Here is a 26,078-nt window from a genome sequence, read left to right as displayed (position 1 = left end):
AGAACTGACAGTGACGTTTAGGCTGGGTTCACACAGGGCGTATTCCCATCGGAAATCTCGCGGTTTGGCCGCAGCAAAAACCGCGAGATTTCCGCCGGGAGAACCGCCGCGGCGGCTTTGAAGCGGCCTGGCCGCTCGCTTTTCCATTGCGGCTGGCACTCCATAGAGGAGAGCGCGGCCGCGATGAAAGTAAACAAAAAAGAAAAGTAAATAGACATGCTGCATATTCTGAAACCGCGGCTGCAGCGGCCGCAGCCGCGGTTTCAGCCGGACTCACCGCAGTGGATTAGCTGTCAAGTGTGGACGAGATTTCTGAGAAATCTCGTCCACATGGCTGGCTAATCCCGAGATTAGCGGCCGTGGGCAGATTTGCCATGGCGAAATTCCGTGCGGCAAAACCGCAGCAAATCCGCCCTGTGTGAACCCAGCCTTACAGGGTTAACAGCCGCAATCAGCGTTAGCTCTTATCACAGCTGTTGTTGCGAGTTTCAGCTTGGATGGGATCGGCTCCTGATCCTCCTACATACAAATCGGTGAAGGAAATAGCCGAAAGAACTCCTTTATGCCATTTCCATAACTCCCATAGGAGTAAAGGAGAGTTAAAGGGGTTGTCCTGCGCCGAAACGGTTTTTTGTTTTTTTTTCAACCCCCTCCCCCGTGAGAGTGAGAGTGCTTACCTGAATCCCCGCGCTCCGGTGACTTCTTACTTACCTGCTGAAGATGGCCGCCGGGATCTTCACCCTCGGTGGACCGCAGAGCTTCTCTGCGGTCCATTGCCGATTCCAGCCTCCTGATTGGCTGGAATCGGCACGTGACGGGGCGGAGCTACACGGAGCTGGCATCCTGCACGAGCGGCCCTATTGATAAAAGAAGAAGACCCGGACTGCGCAAGCGCGGCTAATTTGGCCATTAGACAGCGAAAATTAGTCGGCTCCATGGAAACGAGGACGCTAGCAACGGAGCAGGTAAGTGAAAAACTTCTTATAACTTCTGTATGGCTCATAATTAATGCACAATGTACATTACAAATTGCATTAATATGGCCATACAGAAGTGTATAGACCCACTTGCTGCCGCGGGACAACCCCTTTAAAGGGGTTTTCCAGGGAGAATACTACTGATGACGTATCCTCAGGATTGGCTGGGGTCTGTCACTCGGACCCCGACTGATCAGCTGAGCGGGCGCATGCTGTCAGTGCTACAAATACGCAGATGTCGGAGAGAAGCAGCGGAAGTCTCCTCTCCAACCTCTGTGTAGCGGCTGGCACTTATAACTGCAGGCACGGCTCTCATTGAAATCAACACCAGCTTGATTCAATGCAAGCTTGAGTTACAGTGATTAGCACTATTGCCTCACATTGCTGGGTGTCCTAGGTTCTAGTGTGACCAAAGACAACATCTGCATGAAACTGAAGAACTCCATGCAAATCATGTCTTTTGTCATATCTGCACCTTGGACTCCATCATTGCAGGGCAACAGTGCAAATCATTCAGCCACCTTCATTGGAGGAAAAGGAGAAGAACAAAAAAAAAACCACAAAGAGAACATACAAACTGCATGCAGTTGTTTTATGGGTTTTATGGACTTCTGGTTTGATTCAAACTAACTCAGATCAAACTGATGAAATTTGACGAACTAGCTGAACCAAACTTTTCAAAAGTTTGCTCATCTTCAATCTTTGCCAATTAAAGGGATTGTCTTTATGATGTTGATGTATAGACATGCCAAGACTAACTGTGAAGGTGGGGGGGCGGGGGGGGGGCTAACACGGCATACGAGAAGAGGTTGCCTAAAACAGAGAACAACTCTAAAGAGGACCTTTCAGGTCCTCTGACAAAAAGGATGGGTTGCATAACTTTATAGCCATGTCCCTGCTGACTCCATAGCCTTTTTTTCTTAAACTTCCAGACAACCCTCTGTTTACCCGCACTGGAGCTATTCTGTCAAGTTGGCGGTCTATCAGTGTCAATCAAATGTGATGTCAGCCATTAACATTGTGCAAGGGAGACCACCCACTCAACAAAAGAAGAATATCAGGCTCCATATGTAACAGGGGCCAATGTGGGGGAACAGGGAGTTCTAGAAATAAAAGCAAAACAGTAATAGAATCAGCAGGGAAGTGGCTGTAAAACAAAGATGGCCGCACCACTTCGCTGACTACCTGATTCTCAGGTATATGCTGATTGTGTGATTTAGACTCCATTTTGCTTCTTGCAGCCACGCATGAACTTAAGAGTTATCTTCTGTCCTGGACATAGAGATAAAGTCCATGCTTATGGAGTGTCTGGAAAGAGGTATTTATGGTTGCATGTCTTAAGAGTATGTGTATATCTTAAAGGGGTTGTCCCGCGCCGAAACGTTTTTTTTTTTTTTCAATAGCCCCCCCGTTTGGCGCGAGACAAACCCGATGCAGGGGTTTAAAAAAAAAAAACGGATAGTACTTACCCGAATCCCCACGCTCCGGTGACTTCTTACTTACCTTGCGAAGATGGCTGCCGGGATCTTCACCCACGGTGGACCGCAGGTCTTCTCCCATGGTGCACCGTGGGCTCTGTGCGTTCCATTGCCGATTCCAGCCTCCTGATTGGCTGGAATTGGCACACGTGACGGGGCGGAGCTACTAGGAGCAGCTCTCCAGCACGAGCGGCCCCATTCAGAAGGGAGAAGACCGGACTGCACAAGCGCGTCTAATCGGGAGATTAGACGCTGAAATTAGACGGCACCATGGAGACGAGGACGCCAGCAATGGAGCAGGTAAGTGAATAACTTCTGTATGGCTCATAATTAATGCACGATGTATATTACAAAGTGCATTAATATGGCCATACAGAAGTGTATACCCCCACTTGCTTTCGCGGGACAACCCCTTTAAGAGTAAATTATCGAAGAGTCATGTTATCGTGCATCTGAGAGGAGGATCAGCTGCGTATGTTTTAGGTACAGATTGCACACAATAGGTTTGTTGTGCTGTCTCATGGCAGAATATGACATCATTCTGTAGTGAAGACTAGAAAATCGATACGTGGGCATTTTTTGCTAAAATAGTATAAAAGTTCTATTTTCTAGAACCAAGACAAAAGCCATTCAGACAAATGAGGGGATGCCCTAATTGTCCAGTTTTCCTGGATAAAATTTTCTGTCTTGGCGTCGTTTGAATATGGTCTTCTCCGGCTGCTGTTATACAAGTCAGATGATGCTACTAACCAGTGATGTGATGCAATTTGTAATCTTTATCCTTTTTATTTAACTATTATCCTTTGTAAATCAATATTATCCTTTGCATTAAGACATAATCATTTACAAAAGAAGGACAATAATTCATCACTATGCTCGATTATAAGATAATTTGATAAAACTATTGTTGTTAAACATTCCATATTGTTTTACTCTCTTTAAAGCCATACCGAACCTAAGTCTTGCTCCTTACAGCAAAACACTGATGCACGCTGGGAATAGTTTAGAACACTACATGCTGATCTCACTGGCCAGTGCTGCTCACATGGGCAGGACTGGTTAATAAAAGCAGGTATACTGTTTAGTCTACCAATGTTTACTAATACATAGTGTGCATCAGTTAGTCAGAGAAGCTGATGCAGCCATCTTTGTTTGTCCAGGACCGGAGGGGCACTTCAAGCATTGCTAACATCAGCTATTTCCATTCATCAGCTCTTGCACATCCATGCCACAGGTGTAAGACATTTCACATGAAACATTAATATCAAAAAACACTTTGATAAATGCAGAATAATTTCAGAACATAACTGAAAACAATGAACCATTTCATGCATGCTTGATCATTTACAAAAGTACATGACCATGCCATGCCAGTCTGCTGGTACCCATGTACATTAGACTTTTAACAGATACTGCCAGAGGTCCCAAGAGGATCTGCCCACAATATACACATGGTCAGCTTTATGCCAAGTCCAATCTGTCACAATGTTTCCCTGACATTGATTTTATCTGCACTATTTAATTAAAATAAACTCATCAGCGAATTTCTTTGACCGGGCTTTAGATCAAAACAATCCCGATACAGAAAAGAAATGGGCATTTGCCAACCCCGTAGATCTCTATTAATGAGCGCAGTGCAATCCCTTTTCTGTATCTAATTTTAGAAAGATGCCAAGTCCATGGCTCAACATTTAATACACTATGACACTGTAATTGCTCTACATTTTGAACTTTGCAATGGATTTACAGCATCAAAGATGATTAAAGGGACCTGTCGCACACTTTTACATTACAAGCAAGTGTAGCAGAGTCGCAATGATATTCTGAATGCATTATTTGTATACAGTGAGTAGTCAAAAGGATGGTTCCAACGCTATATCCGTGTCTTATATTGAAATAACAATAGTGTACTTGAATAGGAAGGCATTGATGTGCTACACGATGGTATGGCCCACGTAACATGGATTTCAATTTTTGTGTTGTGGCCCCTGTAAGAGATAGAGAATAAAGCCCAATTGCAAAGTTGAAGAGTATCATGTGAGAAGAAGAAATCCGCTTTCTGCATCTCTTGTGGGACCGCTGCTATGACTGAAGTAAGTAAAGAGTACTATAAGTGGCCTCCTTCAGCTACAATAGAGGCAGATCATCCCAGAAGTCTTTCATGGTCATCTGCAGGAGATTCAGGTACTGTTTCACATTGAGAGTCCCTAGAATGAACCCAGGTCCAACGATGGTTTCAGAAGGAGGCCACTTAGAGTAGTCTTTCCTTACTTCAGTCATAGCAGCAGTCCTACAAGACAGAGAGACATAGAAAGCGGATTTCTGCTTCTCTCCATCCACTCTTCAACTTTGCAATTGGGTTGTACTCTTTCTTTTACAGAGGCCACAACACAAAACTGAAATCCATGTTCTGGGCCCCCAGTGTCCTGTGTGCTATACCATCATGTAAATAAGGGAGATGGAATAAATCCTCCCCAGTGCCACCTATTGAAAGCCAGCATTCCTTCAAGTCAAAGCAGACTTTTTATACAAGCCTTGTATAAAAAGTCTGACTTTGACTTGAAAGAATGCTGCCTTTCAATAGGTGGCACTGGGGAGGATTTATTCCATCTCCCTTATTTGCATATTACCCAGAGGAGCGTGCTTGGCCATTTGAGTCTCCTGACTTAGTTTATAGTACATAGTTGCTCTCCCTAAGGAGAAAAGAGCGTTTCTGATACCATCATGTAACACATCTATGCCTTACTATTCAAGTACGCTATTGTTATTTCAATATAGGATACCAGTACCAAGTTATAGTCCTGGATCAGTCTTATTGACTACACCCTGTAAAAGAGCTTCTTCACATGGGCGTATTTGAACGTGTAAAATTTGCATGTGCAATGCGCAGAGAATAGAACCCCTTCATTTCAGTGAATCCATTCACATTTCGGTATTTTGTGTGCGCATTTCAGCCATGAAAAAAAAAACAACAGGATGCTCTACTTTTCTGCGCATTTGAGCACCAAAAGTCCCCGTAGAAGCCAATGGGGAGTGTGCAATATGAGAAGCATAGTATACTATGAAAAGGCCCTTTTACATGGGATGAATGTTGGTTAACCATGCACGACACTTGTCCCCGTGCCGTGCTGTTACACAGGAGCGAGTATCGCTGGATCGCTGACAGCTCGGCCAGCAGGGAGGCGGAGCGGCTGGAGGAGAGTTCTCTCTCTGCTCTCCCCCCACTTCTCTCCATTGACTGCGGCAGCGGACGTTCAGTACTGAACGGCTGCTCTTTACACTGAATGATCGTCATTCTCGTCCAGTCATTCAGTTTTTAGCATGCTTTTACATGGGATGATTATCATTCTAGTTGTTCAAAGCCCCACGTTCCCACAGGGAGCAAGAGACTTAATTCTACTGGAAAGAGAACTCATTTAGAACTAATTAGCCATTTTCAGCAGTGCGTCTTGTTTGCCGCACGCAAACGAACGTGCCCTGTGGATGGAAAACACATGGTAAAATACGCGGATACGCACAGAAATAAGCATCGTTCGTTCTGCACAATCGCAATGCCGAGGTGCACCCAAATACGCATACGCCCGTATGAAGGAGCCCTAATAGTAACGGATTGCAGTGGGTTAATCTGCACTACTATGTAAAACAAGGGATAACAGTCTGCTAAATAATCAATTCCTCCAGAAGGTAAACTCAACTCCACTGTATGAGACATGCATAGCCGTTCTGCATCAAACAAGCTCCATACAGATGTACTGCATATACAGTATAATGTGTACATATTACAAACACTGAAAAATGACACACAGGACGCCCATTCCAGGAATTCTATGCAGAAACAAGTTGGTGTTGGGTTCCATTTATTTGCATTATGTCTAACAAAAAGTAGCAAATACATTGTCTCCTCTTGTTTTGGACTAACATACAGACAAGAAAAGATGTGTCGGCAAATGAGAGGCTGGTGCTGCTTTCTAATGACATTGGTGATGCTAATAGTGTTACATGTCCTTTCACAGTCCTTCCCATATTGAATTCCTCATGCAGCAATGGGAATATACTGTATTTCATAGGATACATTTGGGGTATAAGTTGTACGATGACCCTGGCAGGGTGATATAACATGTATAATACAGCTACTAATCTCATACATCTCTCAACGTATGGTGCTTACGCTAATTGTAAGTATGATACTCGGTGCGAGTTACCCTTGGCAAGTATTTCTAGAAAGGGTAATGTGACCACAGGGAACTGACAAGTAAGAAATCCACATATATAAATCCTTTCTCGTAGGGACAGGATGACGCTCTGTTGAGAAAACTGATCTATAGATACAAGTCCCACAGCTGAACATCTGCAAAATTGTTCCCAATGGAAATCTCTTGGCGATTGCTGCTCTCATCATGACCGGGGAATGAGAAGCATTTAGAAGCTGGTCCAAGACATTTCCAGATTTCTATGGGACGGAGATGGTTGTTTTGCCATCAAGAAGACAACTTGGATTGCCCAGATTATTGGTGTATCTGTGGCCACAAGTTAGAGCCATATGATCCATAAAACATGCATGTGCACTCATATACATATGTGTCAGTGAGGCAACGTATAGGCATATAGGGCTTCAGAGTCAGATGCATTATAGTACATGACGCTACAGAAATCAAGCAAATGTCTGGTAGCAGAAAGCAAAGATTGTGTAGAATGCTTGTATGTTTGTAGGATGAGTAACAGGTCCAGATGAACATTGTACATGAATATGGCATGTATGGACAATATGTATAACTATAGTGCAACAGGTCCAGTATCTTCAGGAGAGCAGACAGTTTTACACATGAAATATGCATGTATGTAATATTCATGTGCATGTATGGAAGCAGTGTAAAGGGTTTCCCCTGGATGGAAGTGGTTATTGTAAGCATAGAAGCACTAGATGTACAGATGTGGCAACTGTTATTATGACTGGCTCCTGGTGATAACACAATTGCAACATTGTAGCATATTGTACTTGACTTATAACACATGCAGTGACAAGTAAACAATTGCTACATTTGTATATGCGGATGTATAGACTGTGATAACACTGCAGAAGAGTCTACATGCCAACATCATGGATGTAGATATGCAGGTCAATTAATTGGAAGGAGCAATAGTGTGCATGAATATACAGTATGTATATATGCCTATAGTAGTAAGTAAGAGGTTACAATGATCTACAGTGGAAGAGGTTCAGTACCTGGATGGGACAGGTAATGGTACATGTATGCAGCAGTATGTATTTATATGCAGTATGCATGTGTATGCCTAAAGTGTGACATGTCTTATCTAGATAGAGCAGGTAACTATACAGATTTCCAGTATGTGTAGTATATAGAATGTAAATTGTAATGTATGTAGTGAGTAGACAAGTCACGTCTATATATATATACACTTGTACAATTGAACAGGTGTAGCACCTGTATAAAGCAGGTGGTGGTATATGTATGGGTTCCTGTATGTATAGTGTCCCTGCACATACATGTGCAATAAAATGGGCTCTGGTACCTGGATGGAGTGAGTGTGCTGTACAGTAGTTAGTACATGTATGCATAGCGCCTGTGCATGTATGTACAGTGTGTGGGCTCAAGTATGTCTAGTGTTTCTGTAGGTGAGTGTATATAAAAATTATATATATTAGTTCGAACATGTATGAGTGACTGTGCATGTATGTGCACTGTGTGGGTACCGGGATGGAGTAGGTGAATATACATACATATAGTAGTTAGGACATGTATGATGGGTGCCTGTGAATTTATGTGCACTGTATGGGTACCGGGATGGAGTAGGTGAATATACATACATATAGTAGTTAGGACATGTATGATGGGTGCCTGTGAATGTATGTGCACTGTGTGGCTACCTGGATGGAGTAGGCGAGTATATATATAGTAGTTAGGACATGTATGATGGGTGGCTGTACGTGTATGTACACTGTGTGGCTACCTGGATGGATGGAGTGAGTGAGTGAGTGAGTATATATATATATATATATATATATATATATATATATATATATATATATATATATATATAGTAGTTAGGACATGTATGATGGGTGCCTGTACATGTATGTGCACTGTATGGGTACCTGGATGGAGTAGGTATTAGTTAGGACATGTATGATGGGTGCCTGTACATGTATGTGCACTGTATGGGTACCTGTATGGTGTAGGTGAGTATTAGTTAGGTCATGTATGATGGGTGCCTGTACATGTATGTGCACTGTATGGGTACCTGTATGGTGTAGGTGAGTATTAGTTAGGTCATGTATGATGGGTGCCTGTACATGCATGTGCACTGTATGGGTACCTGTATGGTGTAGGTGAGTATTAGTTAGGTCATGTATGATGGGTGCCTGTACATGCATGTGCACTGTATGGGTACCTGGATGGTGTAGGTGAGTATTAGTTAGGTCATGTATGATGGGTGCCTGTACATGTATGTGCACTGTATGGGTACCTGTATGGTGTAGGTGAGTATTAGTTAGGTCATGTATGATGGGTGCCTGTACATGTATGTGCACTGTATGGGTACCTGGATGCAGCTGGAGGGCAGCTCCGCGCTGCAGCCGCCGTGTCGCTGATTGGGACATGTCTCTACGGGTTCCGCCTCCGCTTTCACTTGTTGCAAGTCCCGGGGGAAGCTCCCGGAGTCCCGGTTGGTCCCCAGCAAAGTCCCTAGTGTCCGCCTGCTGCCCGGTGTCACCCCCAAGCCTGAGCCCGCCGCTGTCACACAGTGCTGCTCCTCCGGACGGCGGCGTCTGTGTGGGCGAGGACGAGAGCGGCGACCATTCACATCTCCGGAGGGGGCGGAGGGAGGAGGCGGCAGCGGGAACAGCGGACACTGAGCGGCAGGGGGGAGCGCGCAGCGGAGAAGAGCCGGGACTGACAGACACAACACGGAGGAGGACAGCGGCGCCCCGGAGCGCAGACTGGTGTGGGGTGGAGGGCGACAGATGTAGGCGGACAGGTGCTGGGTGTACAGGTGTAGGGGGACAGGTGAAGGTGTACAAGTGCTGGGTGTACAGGTGTAGGGGGACAGGTGAAGGTGTACAGGTGCTGGGTGTACAGGTGTAGGGGGACAGGTGAAGGTGTACAAGTGCTGGGTGTACAGGTGTAGGGGGACAGGTGAAGGTGTACAAGTGCTGGGTGTACAGGTGTAGGGGGACAGGTGCAGGTGTACAAGTGCTGGGTGGACAGGTGTAGGGGGACAGGTGCAGGTGTACAAGTGCTGGGTGGACAGGTTTTGGGGGACAGGTGCAGGTGTACAAGTGCTGGGTGGACAGGTTTAGGCGATAGGTACTGGTGGACAGATGTAGGGAGAAGGGAGCTGGTATACAAGTGCTGGGTGGACAGGTGTAGAGTAGGGTATACAAGTACCAGGGGTATACAGGTGTAATGGGACAGGTGCAAGTGAACAAATGGTGGGTATAGGGTAGGGTATACAAGTACCAGGGGTATACAGGTGTAGGGGGACAGGTGGAGGTATACATGTGCTGGGTGTACAGGTGTAGGGGGACAGGTTCAGGTGGACAGGAGTAGGGTATACAAGTACCAGGAGTATACAAATGTAGAGGGACAGTTGCAGGGGTACAAGTACTGTGTATACAGGTGGGGGGGGGGGCAGATGCAGATGTACAAGTGCTAGGTGTACAAGTTTAGGGAAGGGTATATAAGTACCATTGGCATACAGGTGTAGGGGGACAGGTGAAGGTGTACAGGTGTAGGGAGAAAGGTGCAGGTGCACAAGTGCTTGTACAGGTGTAGGGTGGGGTATACAGGTGTAGAGGGACAGGTGTAGGTGTACAAGTGTTGGGTATACAGGTATAGGATAGGGTATACAAGCACTATTGGTGTACAGGTGCAGTGGGACAGGTGCAGGTGTACAAGTGTAGGGGGACAGATGAAGGTGTACAGGTGCAGCAGGACAGCAGCAGGTGTACAAGTGCTAGGTGTACAGGTATAGGGTAGGTTATACAAGTACCATTTTCATACAGGTGTATGGGGACAGATGTAGGTATACATGTGCTGGGTGTACGGGTGTAGGTGGGACAGGTGTACCAATGCTTGGTGTACAGGTGCAGGTGTACAAGTGTATGATAGGGTCTACAAGTACCAGGGGTATACAGGTGTATGGGGACAGATGTAGGTATACATATGCTGGGTGTGCGGGTGTAGGTGGGACAGGTGTACAAATGCTTGGTGTATAGGTGTAGGTGGACAGGTGCAGGTGTACAAGTGTATGATAGGGTCTACAAGTACCAGGGGCATACAGGTGTATGGGGACAGATGTAAGTATACATGTGCTGGGTGTAGGTGGGACAGGTGTACAAATGCTTGGTGTACAGGTGTAGGTGGACAGGTGCAGGTGTACAAGTGTAAGATAGGGTCTACAAGTACCAGGGGCATACAGGTGTATGGGGACAGATGTAGGTATACATGTGCTGGGTGTGCGGGTGTAGGTGGGATAGGTGTACAAATGCTTGGTGTACAGGTGTAGGTGGACAGGTGCATGTGTACAAGTGTATGATAGGGTCTACAAGTACCAGGGGCATACAGGTGTAGGGGGACAGGTGCAGGTGTACAAGTGCTGGGGGTACAGGTGTAGGATAGGGTATACAAGGACCATGGGTATACAGGTGTAGGGGGACAGGTGCAGTTGTACAAGTGCTGTGTTCAGCTGTAGGGTACGGTATACAAGTACCATTGGCATACAGCTGTTGGGGGACAGGTACAGGTGTAAAAGTGCTGGGTGCACAGGTGTGGAGTAGGGTATATAAGTAGCGGAGGTGTACAAGTATAGGCAGTCTAGTGCAGGTGTACAAGTACCGAGTGTACAGGTGTAGGGGGACAGGTGCTGATGCACAAGTGCTGGGTGTACAGGTGTATGGGGACAGGCGTGGAATGTACAGGTATAGAGGACAGGTTCTGGGTGTAGAGATGCAGAGAAATTTTATACTGTTCATGCATACTTAGAGTATTCACAGGGGTGATTGCCATCTGTAAAATCTGGGCCAATTTTTTATGGAAATTTTTCTGTGCAACTTTTTTTTTAAACATTTTTTCCATTTTCACGCACAATTTACATGTGTTTTGCATCCATTTTTCACATACATTTAAAAAGCACAAAAATGTACAGGCTCTGCACGTCCTGGTTGTCTTTTTAAAAAATGTATCACTGTAAAAATGCCAGGGCTGTGCCGGGGTTTCCGGGGAGTTATGAACCTCTCAATGCAGGAACCTCCAGAAGCCGTCAGTTGTACAAAAAGCTGTAGTTCGGCCACTGTCAACACAAAGCTTGCAGAGAGAAGTGTTTGCAGTGGCCTCAGAAATACACGAGGACTAATCTTCTAAAAGTTTTAGGGTGATTTCAAACCTGCATTGGGGTTTCCACTTTCCTGTTTCCTTCATCATGGCACCCAGGACTATCTCCAACTAGGGCTGATACATGACCTCGCATGTGCTAGCTCTATGGGTGATGTCTATCGCCTGCCCAATAGATGCTTGTTGATTGATGACACGCTTGTTTTGGCATCATCGTCTGCTAGACAACCATGATGAAGGGATGTATTTGTATGGGCGTCTTTTGCTGAAAATAGGATCGACACCATAATTAGAGGGAGGTAGGTCAGCCCCCTAATTTGGGAGGTACCAGCTTGGATTTATAAGGGTGGACTGACTGCTTGGTCAAACACTCTCCAGCAGTCCACCATCAGGGCTGTCGGCTATGCTACGTCTGTTATTTTTCAGCTTACGTTAGCAGATAGGTAGGCAGGGTTACTGTACTCTTCTCGCACCTTGAGCCTTCAGTGGGCTTTATTGTAGCTATGTAGGGAGGATGATGAGATGTTCCTCTGTCTATTTAGCCCTCATTGTAGGACCTAGTAGCTGATAGGTTTATAGACGCTGGCAGGATCATTATGCACTCCTCGTACCTTGAGCCTTTTTTGAGCTTTATTGTAGCTTTGTATGCAGGGTCGATATTCCTCTGTCTGCTAGGCCTCGGTGTAGGACTTTGTAGCTGATAAGTTTATATCCTTTGGGGTTATGGGGGTAATTGTATCTTAGTTAGAGATGAGCGAGCGTACTCGGAAAAGCACTACTCGCTCGAGTAATTTGCTTTATCCGAGTATCGCTGTACTCGTCCCTGAAGATTCGGGTGCCGGCTAGAGATGAGCGAGCACCAAAATGCTCGGGTGCTCGTTACTCGGGACGAACTTTTCGCGATGCTCGAGGGTTCGTTTCGAGTAACGAACCCCATTGAAGTCAATGGGCGACCCGAGCATTTTTGTATTTCGCCGATGCTCGCTAAGGTTTCCTTGTGTGAAAATCTGGGCAATTCAAGAAAGTGATGGGAACGACACAGCAACGGATAGGGCAGGCGAGGGGCTACATGTTGGGCTGCATCTCAAGTTCACAGGTCCCACTATTAAGCCACAATAGCGGCAAGAGTGGGCCCCCCCCCTCCCAAAAACTTTTACTTCTGAAAAGCCCTCATTAGCATGGCATACCTTTGCTAAGCACCACACTACCTCCAACAAAGCACAATCACTGCCTGCATGACACTCCACTGCCACTTCTCCTGGGTTACATGCTGCCCAACCGCCCCCCCCCTCCCCCCCACAGCGCACACCAAAGTGTCCCTGCGCAGCCTTCAGCTGCCCTAATGCCTCACCACCCTCATGTCTATTTAGAAGTGCATCTGCCATGAGGAGGAACCGCAGGCACACACTGCAGAGGGTTGGCACGGCTAGGCAGCGACCCTCTTTAAAAGGGGCGGGGCGATAGCCCACAATGCTGTACAGAAGCAATGAGAAATAGAATCCTGTGCCACCGCCATCAGGAGCTGCACATGTGGGCATAGCAATGGGGAACCTATGTGCCACACACTATTCATTCTGTCAAGGTGTCTCTGCATGCCCCAGTCAGACCGGGCTTTTTAATTCATAGACACAGGCATGTCCAACTCCCTATTGTGAAGTCCCTGTCGACCGACAGCATGGGTGGCTCCCTGGAACCCACCGGCGATACACAAAAATATCCCATTGCATTGCCCAACACAGCTGAGGTAGTAATGTCGTGCTTAATGCAGGTGGGCTTCGGCCCACACTGCATGCCCCAGTCTGACTGGGGTTCTTTACAAGTGGAAACAGATGCATTTATAATTCCCTGTGGACCCACAGCATGGGTGGGTGCCAGGAAGCCACCGGCGGTACATAGAAATATCCCATTGCATTGCCCAACACAGCTGAGGTAGTAATGTCATGCTTAATGCAGGTGGGCTCCGGCCAACACTGCATGCCCCAGTCAGACTGGTAATATGTACCTTAACAGTAACCGCGTTGGTGGTAATGTGGTGGTGACTGCGGACCTAGTAGCGCGGTTTTATTTTGTTGGTTTTCGGAATGTGGCCAGGATTAAGTGGGCCGTGGCGGGGGATGTTTTGGAGGCACTACGTGTCCTCTCCACGTGTCCGTGGTTATATGCACCTTAAAGGGGTTGTCCCGCGGCAGCAAGTGGGTCTATACACTTCTGTATGGCCATATTAATGCACTTTGTAATGTACATTGTGCATTAATTATGAGCCATACAGAAGTTATAAAAAGTTTTATACTTACCTGCTCCGTTGCTAGCGTCCTCGTTCCCATGGAGCCGACTAATTTTCGCCCTCCGATGGCCAAATTAGCCGCACTTGCGCAGTCCGGGTCTTCTGCTCTCTTCAATGGAGCCGCTCGTGCAGAAAGCCGGCTCCGTGTAGCTCCGCCCCGTCACGTGCCGATTCCAGCCAATCAGGAGGCTGGAATCGGCAGTGGACCGCACAGAAGAGCTGCGGTCCACGGAGGGAGCAGACCCCGGCGGCCATCTTCAGCAGGTAAGTATGAAGACGCCGGACCGCCGGGATTCAGGTAAGCGCTGAGCGGTTTGTTTTTTTAACCCCTGCATCGGGGTTGTCTCGCGCCGAACGGGGGGGGTTAAAAAAAAACAAAACCCGTTTCGGCGCGGGACAACCCCTTTAACAGTAACAGCGTTGGTGGGAAATGGCCACGCCGTCATCATGTCTTTGGGAAGCCTCTGTTTCCACACCCCAGAGACATACCATTAGCAGCGGTATATAGGCAGAGCCCAGAATTAGTAACATTTCAGCCATAGCATTAGTGACAGGCCCCACTAACATATCACTAGCAGCATTATAGGGGGAGCACAGTCTTAGTTCCATTTCAGTAATAGTAGCAGCCTACAGAGGCCCCAGTAACAATTCCGAAGCAGCAGTATAGTGGGAGCGCAGTCTTCGTTCCATTTCAGTAATAGTAGCAGCCTACACAGGCCCCAGGAACAATTCCGAAGCAGCAGTATAGGAGGAGCATAGTCTTAGTTCCATTTAAGTCATTGTAGCAGCCTACACAGGCCCCAGGAACAATTCCGAAGCAGCAGTATAGGAGGAGCATAGTCTTAGTTCCATTTAAGTCATTGTAGCAGCCTACACAGGCCCCAGGAACAATTCCGAAGCAGCAGTATAGTGGGAGCGCAGTCTTAGTTCCATTTCAGTAGCTGCAGTATAGCCAAGGCCCAAGTTACATTTATGTAGCTAAAGTGTAGGCCAACCACACACACACTTCTGTACCATGAGTGCAGGCGAAGAACATACAAATTGCTATGATTACACTGTAGGTGAGGGCCCCAAAACATTGGTGTACCAACAGTACTAATGTACCTCAGTAAAAATTGGCCATGCCCAACCAAGATGGCAGGTGAAACCCATTAATCGCTTTGGTTAATGTGGCTTAAGTGGTAACTAGGCCTGGAGGCAGCCCAGTTTAACGAAAAATTGGTTCAAGTTAAAGTTTCAACGCTTTTAAGAGCATTGAAACATATAAAAATTGTTTAGAAAAATTAGATGAGTGAGCCTTGTGGCCCTAAGAAAAATTGCCCGTTCAGCGTGATTACGTGAGGTTTCAGGAGGAGGAGCAGGAGGAGGAGGAGGAATATTAGACACAGATTGATGAAGCAGAAATGTCCCCGTTTTGGATGGTGAGAGAGAACGTAGCTTCCATCCGCGGGTGCAGCCTACGTATTGCTTACGTATCGCTGCTGTCCGCTGGTGGAGAAGAGAAGTCGGGGGAAATCCAGGCTTTGTTCATCTTGATGAGTGTTAGCCTGTCGGCACTGTCGGTTGACAGGCGGGTACGCTTATCTGTGATGATTCCCCCAGCCGCACTAAACACCCTTTCCGACAAGACGCTAGCCGCAGGACAAGCAAGCACCTCCAGGGCATACAGCGCTAGTTCAGGCCACGTGTCCAGCTTCGACACCCAGTAGTTGTAGGGGGCAGAGGCGTCACGGAGGACGGTCGTGCGATCGGCTACGTACTTCCTCACCATCCTTTTACAGTGCTCCCGCCGACTCAGCCTTGACTGGGGAGCGGTGACACAGTCTTGCTGGGGAGCCATAAAGCTGTCCAGGCCCTTAAAGACTGTTGCACTGCCTGGGCTGTACATGCTGCTCGATCTCCGCACCTCCCCTGCTACCTGGCCCTCGGAACTGCGCCTTCTGCTACTAGCGCTGTCGGATGGGAATTTTACCATCAGCTTGTCCGCCAGGGTCCTGTGGTATAGCAACACTCTTTCCTCTTCGGGAATGAGAGTGAGAAGGTTCTCCTTATAGCGTGGGTCAAGCAGTGTGTACACCCAGTAATCCGTAGTGGCCAGAATGCGTGTAACGCGAGGGTCACGAGAAAGGCATCCTAACATGAAGTCAGCCATGTGTGCCAGGGTACCTGTACGCAACACATGGCTGTCCGCACTAGGAAGATCACTTTCAGGATCCTCCTCCTCCTCCTCCTCAGGCCATACACGCTGAAATGATGACAGGCAAGCAGCATGGGTACCGTCAGCAGTGGGCCAAGCTGTCTCTTCCCCCTCCTCCTCATCCTCCTCATGCTCCCCCTCCTCCTCCTGAACGTGCTGAGATATAGACAGGAGGGTGCTCTGACTATCCAGCGACATACTGTCTTCCCCCGGCTCTGTTTCCGAGCGCAAAGCGGCTGCCTTTATGGTTTGCAGGGAAGTTCTCAAGATGCATAGCAGAGGAATGGTGACGCTAATGATTGCAGCATCGTCGCTCACCACCTGGGTAGACTGCTCAAAGTTTCGAAGGACGTGGCAGATGTCTGCCAACCAGGCCCACTCTTCTGAAAAGAATTGAGGAGGCTGACTCCCACTGCGCCGCCAATGTTGGAGTTGGTATTCCACTATAGCTCTACGCTGCTCATAGAGCCTAGCCAACATGTGGAGCGTAGAGTTCCACCGTGTGGGCACGTCGCACAGCAGTCGGTGCACTGGCAGATTAAACCGATGTTGCAGGGTGGCAGCGTCCGTGTGGGACTTGCGGAAATGTGCGCAGAGCCGGCGCACCTTTACGAGCAGGTCTGACAAGCGTGGGTAGCTTTTCAGAAAGCGCTGAACCACCAAATTGAAGACGTGGGCCAGGCATGGCACGTGCGTGAGGCTGCCGAGCTGCAGAGCCGCCACCAGGTTACGGCCGTTGTCACACACGACCATGCCTGGTTGGAGGCTCAGCGGCGCAAGCCAACGGTCGGTCTGCTCTGTCAGACCCTGCAGCAGTTCGTGGGCCGTGTGCCTCCTATCTCCTAAGCTGAGTAGTTTCAGCACGGCCTGCTGACGCTTGCCCACCGCTGTGCTGCCACGCCGCGCGACACCGACTGCTGGCGACGTCCTGCTGCTGCTGACACATCTAGATTGCGAGACAGAGGTTGAGGAGGAGGAGGAGGGTGCTTTAGTGGAGGAAGCATACACCGCCGAACATACCACCACCGAGCTGGGGCCCGCAATTCTGGGGGTGGGTAGGACGTGAGCGGTCCCAGGCTCTGACTCTGTCCCAGCCTCCACTAAATTCACCCAATGTGCCGTCAGGGAGATATAGTGGCCCTGCCCGCCTGTGCTTGTCCACGTGTCCGTAGTTAAGTGGACCTTGCCACTAACCGCATTGGTGAGGGCGCGTACAATGTTGCGGGAGACGTGGTCGTGCAGGGCTGGGACGGCACATCGGGAAAAGTAGTGGCGACTGGGAACTGAGTAGCGCGGGGCCGCCGCCGCCATCATAGCTTTGAAAGCCTCCGTTTCCACAACCCTATACGGCAGCATCTCAAGGCTGATAAATTTGGCGATGTGGACGATTAACGATTGAGCGTGCGGGTGCGTGGCGGCGTACTTGCGCTTGCGCTCCAACACTTGCGCTAGCGACGGCTGGACTGTGCGGTGCGAGACATTGGTGGATGGGGCCGAGGACAGCGGAGGTGAGGGTGTGGGTGCAGGCCAGGAGACGGTAGTGCCTGTGTCCTGAGAGGGGGGTTGGATCTCAGTGGCAGGTTGGGGCACAGGGGGAGAGGCAGCGGTGCAAACCGGAGGCAGTGAACGGCCTTCGTCCCACCTTGTGGGGTGCTTGGCCATGATATGTCTGCGCATGCTGGTGGTGGTGGCTCCCCGGCTGATCTTGGCGCGACAAAGGTTGCACATCACTGTTCGTCGGTCGTCAGGCGTCTCTGTGAAAAACTGCCAGACCTTAGAGCACCTCGGCCTCTGCAGGGTGGCATGGCGCGAGGGTGCGCTTTGGGAAACAGTTGGTGGATTATTCGGTCTGGCCCTGCCTCCACCCCTGGCCACCGCACTGCCTCTTGCAACCTGCCCTGCTGCTGCCCTTGCCTGCCCCTCTGAAGACCTTTCCTGAGTAGGCGTTGCACACCAGGTGGGGTCAGTCACCTCATCGTCCTGCTGCTCTTCCTCCGAATCCTCTGTGCGCTCCTCCCTCGGACTTACTGCCCTTACTACTACCTCACTGCAAGACAACTGTGTCTCATCGTCATCGTCCTCCTCACCCACTGAAAGGTCTTGAGACAGTTGCCGGAAGTCCCCAGCCTCATCCCCCGGACCCCGGGAACTTTCCAATGGTTGTGCATCAGTGACGATAAACTCCTCTGGTGGGAGAGGAACCACTGCTGCCCAATCTGAGCAGGGGCCCGAGAACAGTTCCTGGGAGTCTTCCCGCTCCTGAGCATGTGTCATTGTAGTGGAGTGAGGAGGCTGGGAGGAAGGAGGAGCAGCAGACAGAGGATTCGGATTTGCAGCACTAGACGGCGCAGAACTCTGGGTGGATGATAGCTTGCTCGAAGCACTTTCTGCCATCCACGACAGGACCTGCTCACACTGCTCATTTTCTAATAAAGGTCTCCCGCGTGGACCCATTAATTGGGCGATGAATGTGGGGACGCCAGAAACGTGCCTCTCTCCTAATCGCACAGCAGTCGGCTGCGACACACCTGGATCAGGAGCTCGGCCTGTGCCCACACCCTCACTTGGGCCTACGCGTCCTCGGCCGCGTCCACGTCCTCTAGGCCTACCCCTACCCATCAGCATGCTGTATTACCAGTGATTTCCAAGCCAGGAAAGAAATTGGCGCAAGCCTGCAGCCAAAATAGAATTTTTTCCCATGTTTTTCAAAGGACAAGCCACACTGCGTGTATTCAATGAATACTACTAAGTTTAATAAATGTGTTGTGGCCCTGCAAATGTGTCACAGAACTGCAGTGATGCAAAGTTATTCGCTCCAGCAGATCAGGGATTTCCCATGCAGGAAAAAATTGGCGCAAGCCTGCAGTAAAACGTAGCTGGCTGCGTCTGATTTTTTTTAACGTTCTGCACGCAGCACACACGTACCCAGAGCCCTGAGGACTGTCAGAGGCAGGCGAAATAGAATTTTTTCCATTGTTTTTCAAAGGACAAGCCACACTGCGTCTATTCAATGAATAATGTATGTCTTCTGGCCCTGCCTACACAATTCTATCCCTGTAGTATTAATGCCGGGTGCAATGGTCTGCACAGCCGGTTTTGAGAAAAAAAAAAAAATATGCAACACTGCTAACAGCAGCCTGGACAGTACTGCACACGGATAGATGTGGCCCTAGAAAGGACCGTTGGGGTTCTTGAAGCCTACACTCACTGCTAACACTCTCCCTGCCTAACCACCACTTCTGTCCCTATTGCAGGGCGCAATGCTCTGCAGATCCAATTTTGAAAAAAAAAAAAAAAATACAGTGCTAACACAGTACTGCACACTATTAGATGTGGCCCTGAGAAGGACCGTTGGGGTTCTTGAAGCCTACACTAACTCCTAACGCTCTCCCTACAGCAGCTCCAGCACGATACCACTGTCCCTCAGCTAACTCACAAGGCATCTGAGCCGAGCCGCGGGAGGGGCCGATTTTTATACTCGGGTGACATCTGATCGCCCCAGCCACTCACAGCAGGGGGGTGGTATAGGGCTTCAACGTCACAGGGGGAAGTTGTAATGCCTTCCCTGTCTTTCAATTGGCCAGAAAAGCACGCTAACGTCTCAGAGAGGAAACTGAAAGTAACCGGAACACCGCGTGGTACTCGTTACGAGTAACGAGCATCCCGAACACCCTAATATTCGCACGAATATCAAGCTCGGACGAGTACGTTCGCTCATCTCTAGTGCCGGCACGGAGCCGGGAGCTGCAGGGGAGAGCGGGGAGGAACGGAGGGGAGATCTTTCTCTCCCTCTCTCCCGCCCGCTCTCCCCTGCTCCCCGCTGCGACTCACCTGTCAGCCGCAGCGGCACCCGAATCTTCAGGGACGAGCACAGCGATACTCGGATAAAGCAAATTACTTGAGCGAGTAGTGCTTTTCCAAGTACGCTCGCTCATCTCTAATCTTAGTCCAATGATGGACCTATATATTCTTTGGGGATTAGTCATTGAGCTTTTACCAATAGGAAAAAAGTATTGGGTTCCTGATAAACTGCACCCTCCAGGGAAATGTGTTGAACCGAGAACTGAGAACTTGATGAATTTACTTACCCATAGGGAACCTCTAGAACTGAGAATTGACTATTAGAAATGTACATACCCATAGGGAACCTCTGGCTATTGAGCAGCACTTTCTCTAATCAGAGTTCCTTTCTTCACCCTGTTTGTTTGTCCTTGTGAGCCCGTCATCCCCACAGAATTCCCATCGTACCTAGTCTTGTTTACAGATTGGGTTGATGTGTTGCTCTTATTTGTCCGTCTGAGCCCTAATTTTAATTTTACCAGTAAAAGAGTTTTATAATTGTCTATACTGTGAAGGGCTAATTAATGATAATAGACTTCTTTCTGCTTCAGTGAATTAGTGCAAAAGTGGGGGAAAAAAACCAAATATATAATTTTCAAATTGTCGTAATCGGTATGATTACGACAATTTGAAAATGATCATTTTTTTCTGCTAGAAAAAATGACAAAGAATATGTCATTTAGGGCGCATTCAGACGACCGTATATCGGCTGGGTTTTCACACCCAGCCGATATACATCGTCTCTCTCTACAGGGGGGGGAGCCTGAAAGAGCCAGGAGCAGTGCTCTGAGCTCCTGCCCCCTCTCTGCCTCCTCTCCGCCCCTCTGCACTATTTACAATGGAGAGAGGTGGGACAGGGGTGGGGCTAATTCTTGGGACTTAGCCCCGCCCCATCCCGCCTCCTCTCATTGCAATTAGTGCAGAGGGGCAGAGAGGGGGCGGGAGCTCAGTTCCTGCTCCTGACTCTTCCACCCCCCCCCCTTCCCCTGCAGATGAGGACACCGTATATCGGCTCGATGTGAAAACCCAGCCGATATACGGTCGTCTGAATCCACCCTTAGGTTAAATAATTAATGCTGTAAAAAAAACCTCCCCAAAACAATGGCAGAATTTACGTGTTTTCTATCCCAGCCCTCCAAAAATGTTTTACAAAAGTTATACTATACATTATATGTACCCAAAAAATGATACCAATGGAAACTACAGCTCGCCATTCAAAAAACAAGCCCTTATATTGTCATGTTGAGAAAAACTTTTTAAAAAAAAGGGTATGGCTTTTGAAAAGTGGATATAAACTCCCCCCCCCCCCCCCCCCCAAATCGTTGCATCCTTAGGACCAAAATAGGCCATGTCCTTAAGGGGTTAAATGGGATGCAAGTGCTACAGTGTATTAGTTTGAACTGTTTATGAAGAACATGTACCATTCTTATTACTAAAAGGTGCATCAAGGCACCTAAGGCAAATTCAGCTTGTATTAGCACCATGTCTTAGTACAAATAACCATGCACGGTGTTAGGCCATCACTTATTTATTGAGGCCCCACTGCTAGAACCTCCACCGATAATTAAAATGGAAAGGGTGCAGCTTTTAGTTTGCTTTGATAAGGTTTTCCTACAAAGTAACCCTCCCAGTCACTTGCTGTACATTTCCTTGAATGGAGCTGTGTCAGTGCTCCCAGGCACCTACTGTGCCGGAAAATGCAGTAAATACAGCTCAAGCAAAGCCGATTTTCAAGGCTGGTAATGTGTGGACCCTTCCAGATCAGAATGTTCTAGCATTAACCTAGTGGTAAATATAATACCGTCACACCATGTGCCCCCACACACTGTAACCCCTGAATATACTATTGCCACACAATGCAGACCTTGCATATTACACTGACACCTATTGTGTCCCTGAATGTAATAGTCACACACTGTATGGTACCCTAATAATGCCAGTATTGCGACATCCCAAACTTGTTGAGTCATACAGAAAGTTGGACAATTTTCAAAACGTTAATTAATACATACTGTAGCGCCTGAATATAATACTGCCACACATTGTGGTGGAATAAAATGCTGACTCCTGGGTTACTGCTGCAGTATGAGCGGCGGGCGAAGTATGTTTAACCCTTATTACTTTACTGGTAATTATTAGGAAATTATAGTACCAGTGTTTCTGGTGGCACAATGTGCCACACCACTGTGCTACATGCTACATCCATCCTGATTTCCAAAGATCACTCACACAGCTCTGCTACATCCATCCTGATTACTAGACATCACACACAGCTCTGCTACATCCATCATGATTCCCAGATTTTTAGACCTTACACACATAGCTCTACTACATCCATGCGGATGCTCAGACATTACACAAACAGCTCTACTACATTCGTGCCGATTCACACAAATCACACACACAACTGCGGTACATGCATCTTGATTTCCACACATTACACACACAGCTCTGCTACATCCATGCTGATTCCAACAAATGACAGACACAGCTGTGGTACATGCACATCCATTCTGATTTTCAGATATCACACACACAGCTCTGCTGTATCCTGATCCCTTCAGCTTATCCAGCAGGCATGACAATCAGCACAGCAGACTTTTGGATACAGTGATCAGCCCCTGGTGATGTGATCCCTGACTCCACCCACACATGTGATCACATGATGGTGCCATCATCACAGGTCCTGGTAGCTGCTGTCGGCTTATCTGATATACAGTACTTTCTACCAAACTGCAGAATGGCTGCTACCACAGCAGTGATGTCACCGCAGGTCCTTCAGCCCACCGAATCTCTGTGGTGGGAGGAGGTCGGTGTCTCCTGTCAGGACTGCTGAGTTGTGTCTAAGATAATAACAGCTTAGTTGTATTCTCATTTTGTTATTTTTGTCCTCCCCTTCCAAAAGCCCTAACTGTGTTGTCCTTCTGTTGGTCAGGCTCTGTTTTATATATGTTGTAGGACCTGCGATGATGTCAGCAGGGGGCACCCACGCACATGCATAAATATATACATACATACTCACGGACAAATGGTCGTTAGTAGTTTGAAAGAAGTTGTCTGGGACTTTTATTATTAAAGACCTGTCCCCAGCAATTGTCATCAATAGCTGATCAATATGGGTTCGGCCATTCGGGATCCCCACCGATCAGCTGCTCCCTGTCAGTACAGACAACCCTGGAAGCAGACAGCGCTGTCTGTGTTGCAACAGCCCATTTGGTACTGAAGGCACAGCTTCCATTGAATTCAATAGGAGATGAACCTGTAGCTACCAAATGGGCCACTGCAATGTTGGCAGTGCTACCTGCCTTCAGCACTGTCCAGCTAGCCCAGTGATCAGATTATCGGCAGGGGTCCATAGCGGCAAACCCCTGCTGATCAACTATTGATGAGCAATCCTAAAGAAAGGTCATCCATAGCAAAAGTTCCGGACAACCTCTTTAATGAATTTCACTTATTTGCATACATCATGAAAAGCACCTATAGGCAGCAATGTTAAAATAATGAGTACACTGTATGTATACATTTTTTTAAAGAAACAGCACCCCCACATACACAGCCTGCTCTTTTGGCCTCTGCGAGTATATTTGGATCCCATGGGTATATTTAAAGGGGCTTCACGGACATAAAAAAGTTCAACGGGTTAAAATGAATTAAAATTGAATACTCATGTATCCCAGTAGCTCCCCGTCCAGCGCTGCAGCCCTGGTGTTCGCCGCATGGAACCTGGAAGAAGCAGTGGTGGTGGCGGGAGGGGGGGGGGAGGTAGCATGTGCCGTTCATTGTGCATGTGACCACTTAGCCACTCACAGGCTTCAGTGGCCACGGAAGAAGATTCAGAGCATTATGGCATGACGAATCTGCAGATAATTGTAAGATATTTCTATTTGTGAGTGCAAACTCAACCTTTATCTCTGCAAAATTTTTAAAGGGGTATTATGGTCTTTTTTAACTAATAATAATAATCTTTATTTGTATAGCGCCAACATATTCCGCAGCACTTACATAGACAGGGGGAATACAGAAAGACAAAAAGTGCAAAAATTACAGAACCACGGTTACATAGTAATCAGTTGATGGAGACAATAGGGGTGAGGGTCCTGCTCTAACGAGCTTACATTCTACGAATAGTGGGGTGATACAGAAGGTAAAGGGGCTGGAGATGTGCACGGTATGGCGTGGTGGAGAGTGAGCGATGTTATACACAGACAATGGTCAGACATTTAGCCGTGTGACGGCAGGATCAATATGACTGCAGGAGCGGTTTATGATGGCTAGCAGGGATTGCAGTCAGTAGGTCAGGGAGCATGTTATCAGGCAGCATAGAGAGGGGTTTGTTTAGGGAATGCGGTATGCCTCTCTGAAGAGGTGCGTTTTTAGAGCACGCCTGAAGTTCTGCGAGTCCTGGATTGCCCGGGTAGCCTTTGGTAGTGCGTTCCAGAGGACCGGTGCTGCTCTGGAGAAGTCTTGGAGGCGATCGATAGGTCCATCGATAGGTCATCAGTAGTTGTTGGACAGGGACCCTCATCCATCAGATGACTGTCCAGTCTGCTGCATTCTGTAGCAGGCCGGATATCGTCATCAATGGTCAGAGAAAGCAGGGGGAGCACTGGCTTCACTCCCATTGAAATCAATGGGAGTGCCACGCTGCTTCCTACTCCTCTCATAGTTAGGAAGTCACATCCTATCATGAGCAGTAATGGAAGTGAAGCTGGTGCTCTCATAGTTTCCTATGGCTAGTGATGACAAGGTCTGGCCCACTGCAGAGACGATCAGCTGATGGATGGAGGTCCCAAGTGGTGGACCCCAGTCCATCAACTATAGATAAACTATCCAGGGGATAGGTCATCACTAGAGATGAGCGAGCACCAAAATGCTCGGGTGCTCGTTACTCGGGACAAAATTATCGCGATGCTCGAGCGTTCGTTTCGAGTAACGAACCCCATTGAAGTCAATGGGCGACCCGATCATTTTTGTATTTCGCCGATGCTCGCTAAGGTTTTCATGTGTGAAAATCTGGGCAATTCAAGAAAGTGATGGGAACGACACAGCAACGGATAGGGCAGGCGAGGGGCTACATGTTGGGCTGCATCTCAAGTTCACAGGTCCCACTGTTAAGCCACAATACCGGCAAGAGTGGGCCCCCCCCCCTCCCAACAACTTTTACTTCTGAAAAGCCCCCATTAGCATGGCATACCTTAGATAAGCACCACACTACCTCCAACAAAGCACAATCACTGCCTGCATGACACTCTGCTGCCACTTCTCCTGGGTTACATGCTGCCCAACCCCCCCTGCACGACCCAGTGTCCACAGCGCACACCAAACTGTCCCTGCGCAGCCTTCAGCTGCCCTCATGCCACGCCACCCTCATGTCTATTTATAAGTGCGCCTGCCAGAGGAAAAGCAGGCACACACTGCAGAGGGTTGGCATGGCTAGGCAGCGACCCCCCCATAAAAGGGGTGGGCCGATAGTCCACAATGCTGTACAGAAGCAATGAGAAATCCAATCCTGTGCCACCTCCATCTGGAGCTGCACACGTGGGCATAGCAATGGGGAACCTATGTGCCACACACTATTCATTCTGTCAAGGTGTCTGCATGCCCCAGTCAGACCGCGGTTTTTTATAAATAGTCACAGCCAGGTTCAACTCCGCAATGGGAATTCCGTGTGCACCCACAGCATGGGTGGCTCCCTGGAACCGACCGGCGGTACATAAAAATATCCCATTGCATTGCCCATCACAGCTGAGGTAATGTCGTGCTTAATACAGGTGGGCTTCGGCCCACACTGCATGCCCCAGTCTGACTGGGGTTCTTTACAAGTGGACAGATGTAGGTTAAACTCCGTGTGCACCTACAGCATGGGTGGCTCCCTGGAACCCACCGGTGGTACATAAAAATATCCCATTGCATTGCCCATCACAGCTGAGGTAATGTCGTGCTTAATACAGG

The 26,078-nt window shown here is 48.2% G+C and overlaps 1 protein-coding gene across 2 annotated transcripts in view; it reads right to left on the bottom strand.

Moving 5' to 3' along the window:
• PDE1B (phosphodiesterase 1B) overlaps positions 1-9,246 on the bottom strand; it is a 320,979-nt gene extending 311,733 nt beyond the window's left edge. For both annotated transcript variants that reach the window (XM_066584309.1, XM_066584308.1), the window contains exon 1: positions 9,017-9,246. In XM_066584309.1, the coding sequence (XP_066440406.1) occupies positions 9,017-9,074 (58 nt within the window). In that variant the 5' untranslated portion in view covers positions 9,075-9,246. The remainder of the gene's footprint in view (positions 1-9,016) is intronic.
• Positions 9,247-26,078: the final 16,832 nt, after the last annotated feature.

Source organism: Eleutherodactylus coqui, chromosome 1 (assembly GCF_035609145.1).
Source record: "Eleutherodactylus coqui strain aEleCoq1 chromosome 1, aEleCoq1.hap1, whole genome shotgun sequence".
Classification (NCBI taxonomy): Eukaryota; Metazoa; Chordata; class Amphibia; order Anura; family Eleutherodactylidae; genus Eleutherodactylus; species Eleutherodactylus coqui.
Note: the sequence above shows the minus strand (reverse complement) of the source record. Positions and strands in the feature narration are given on the sequence as shown.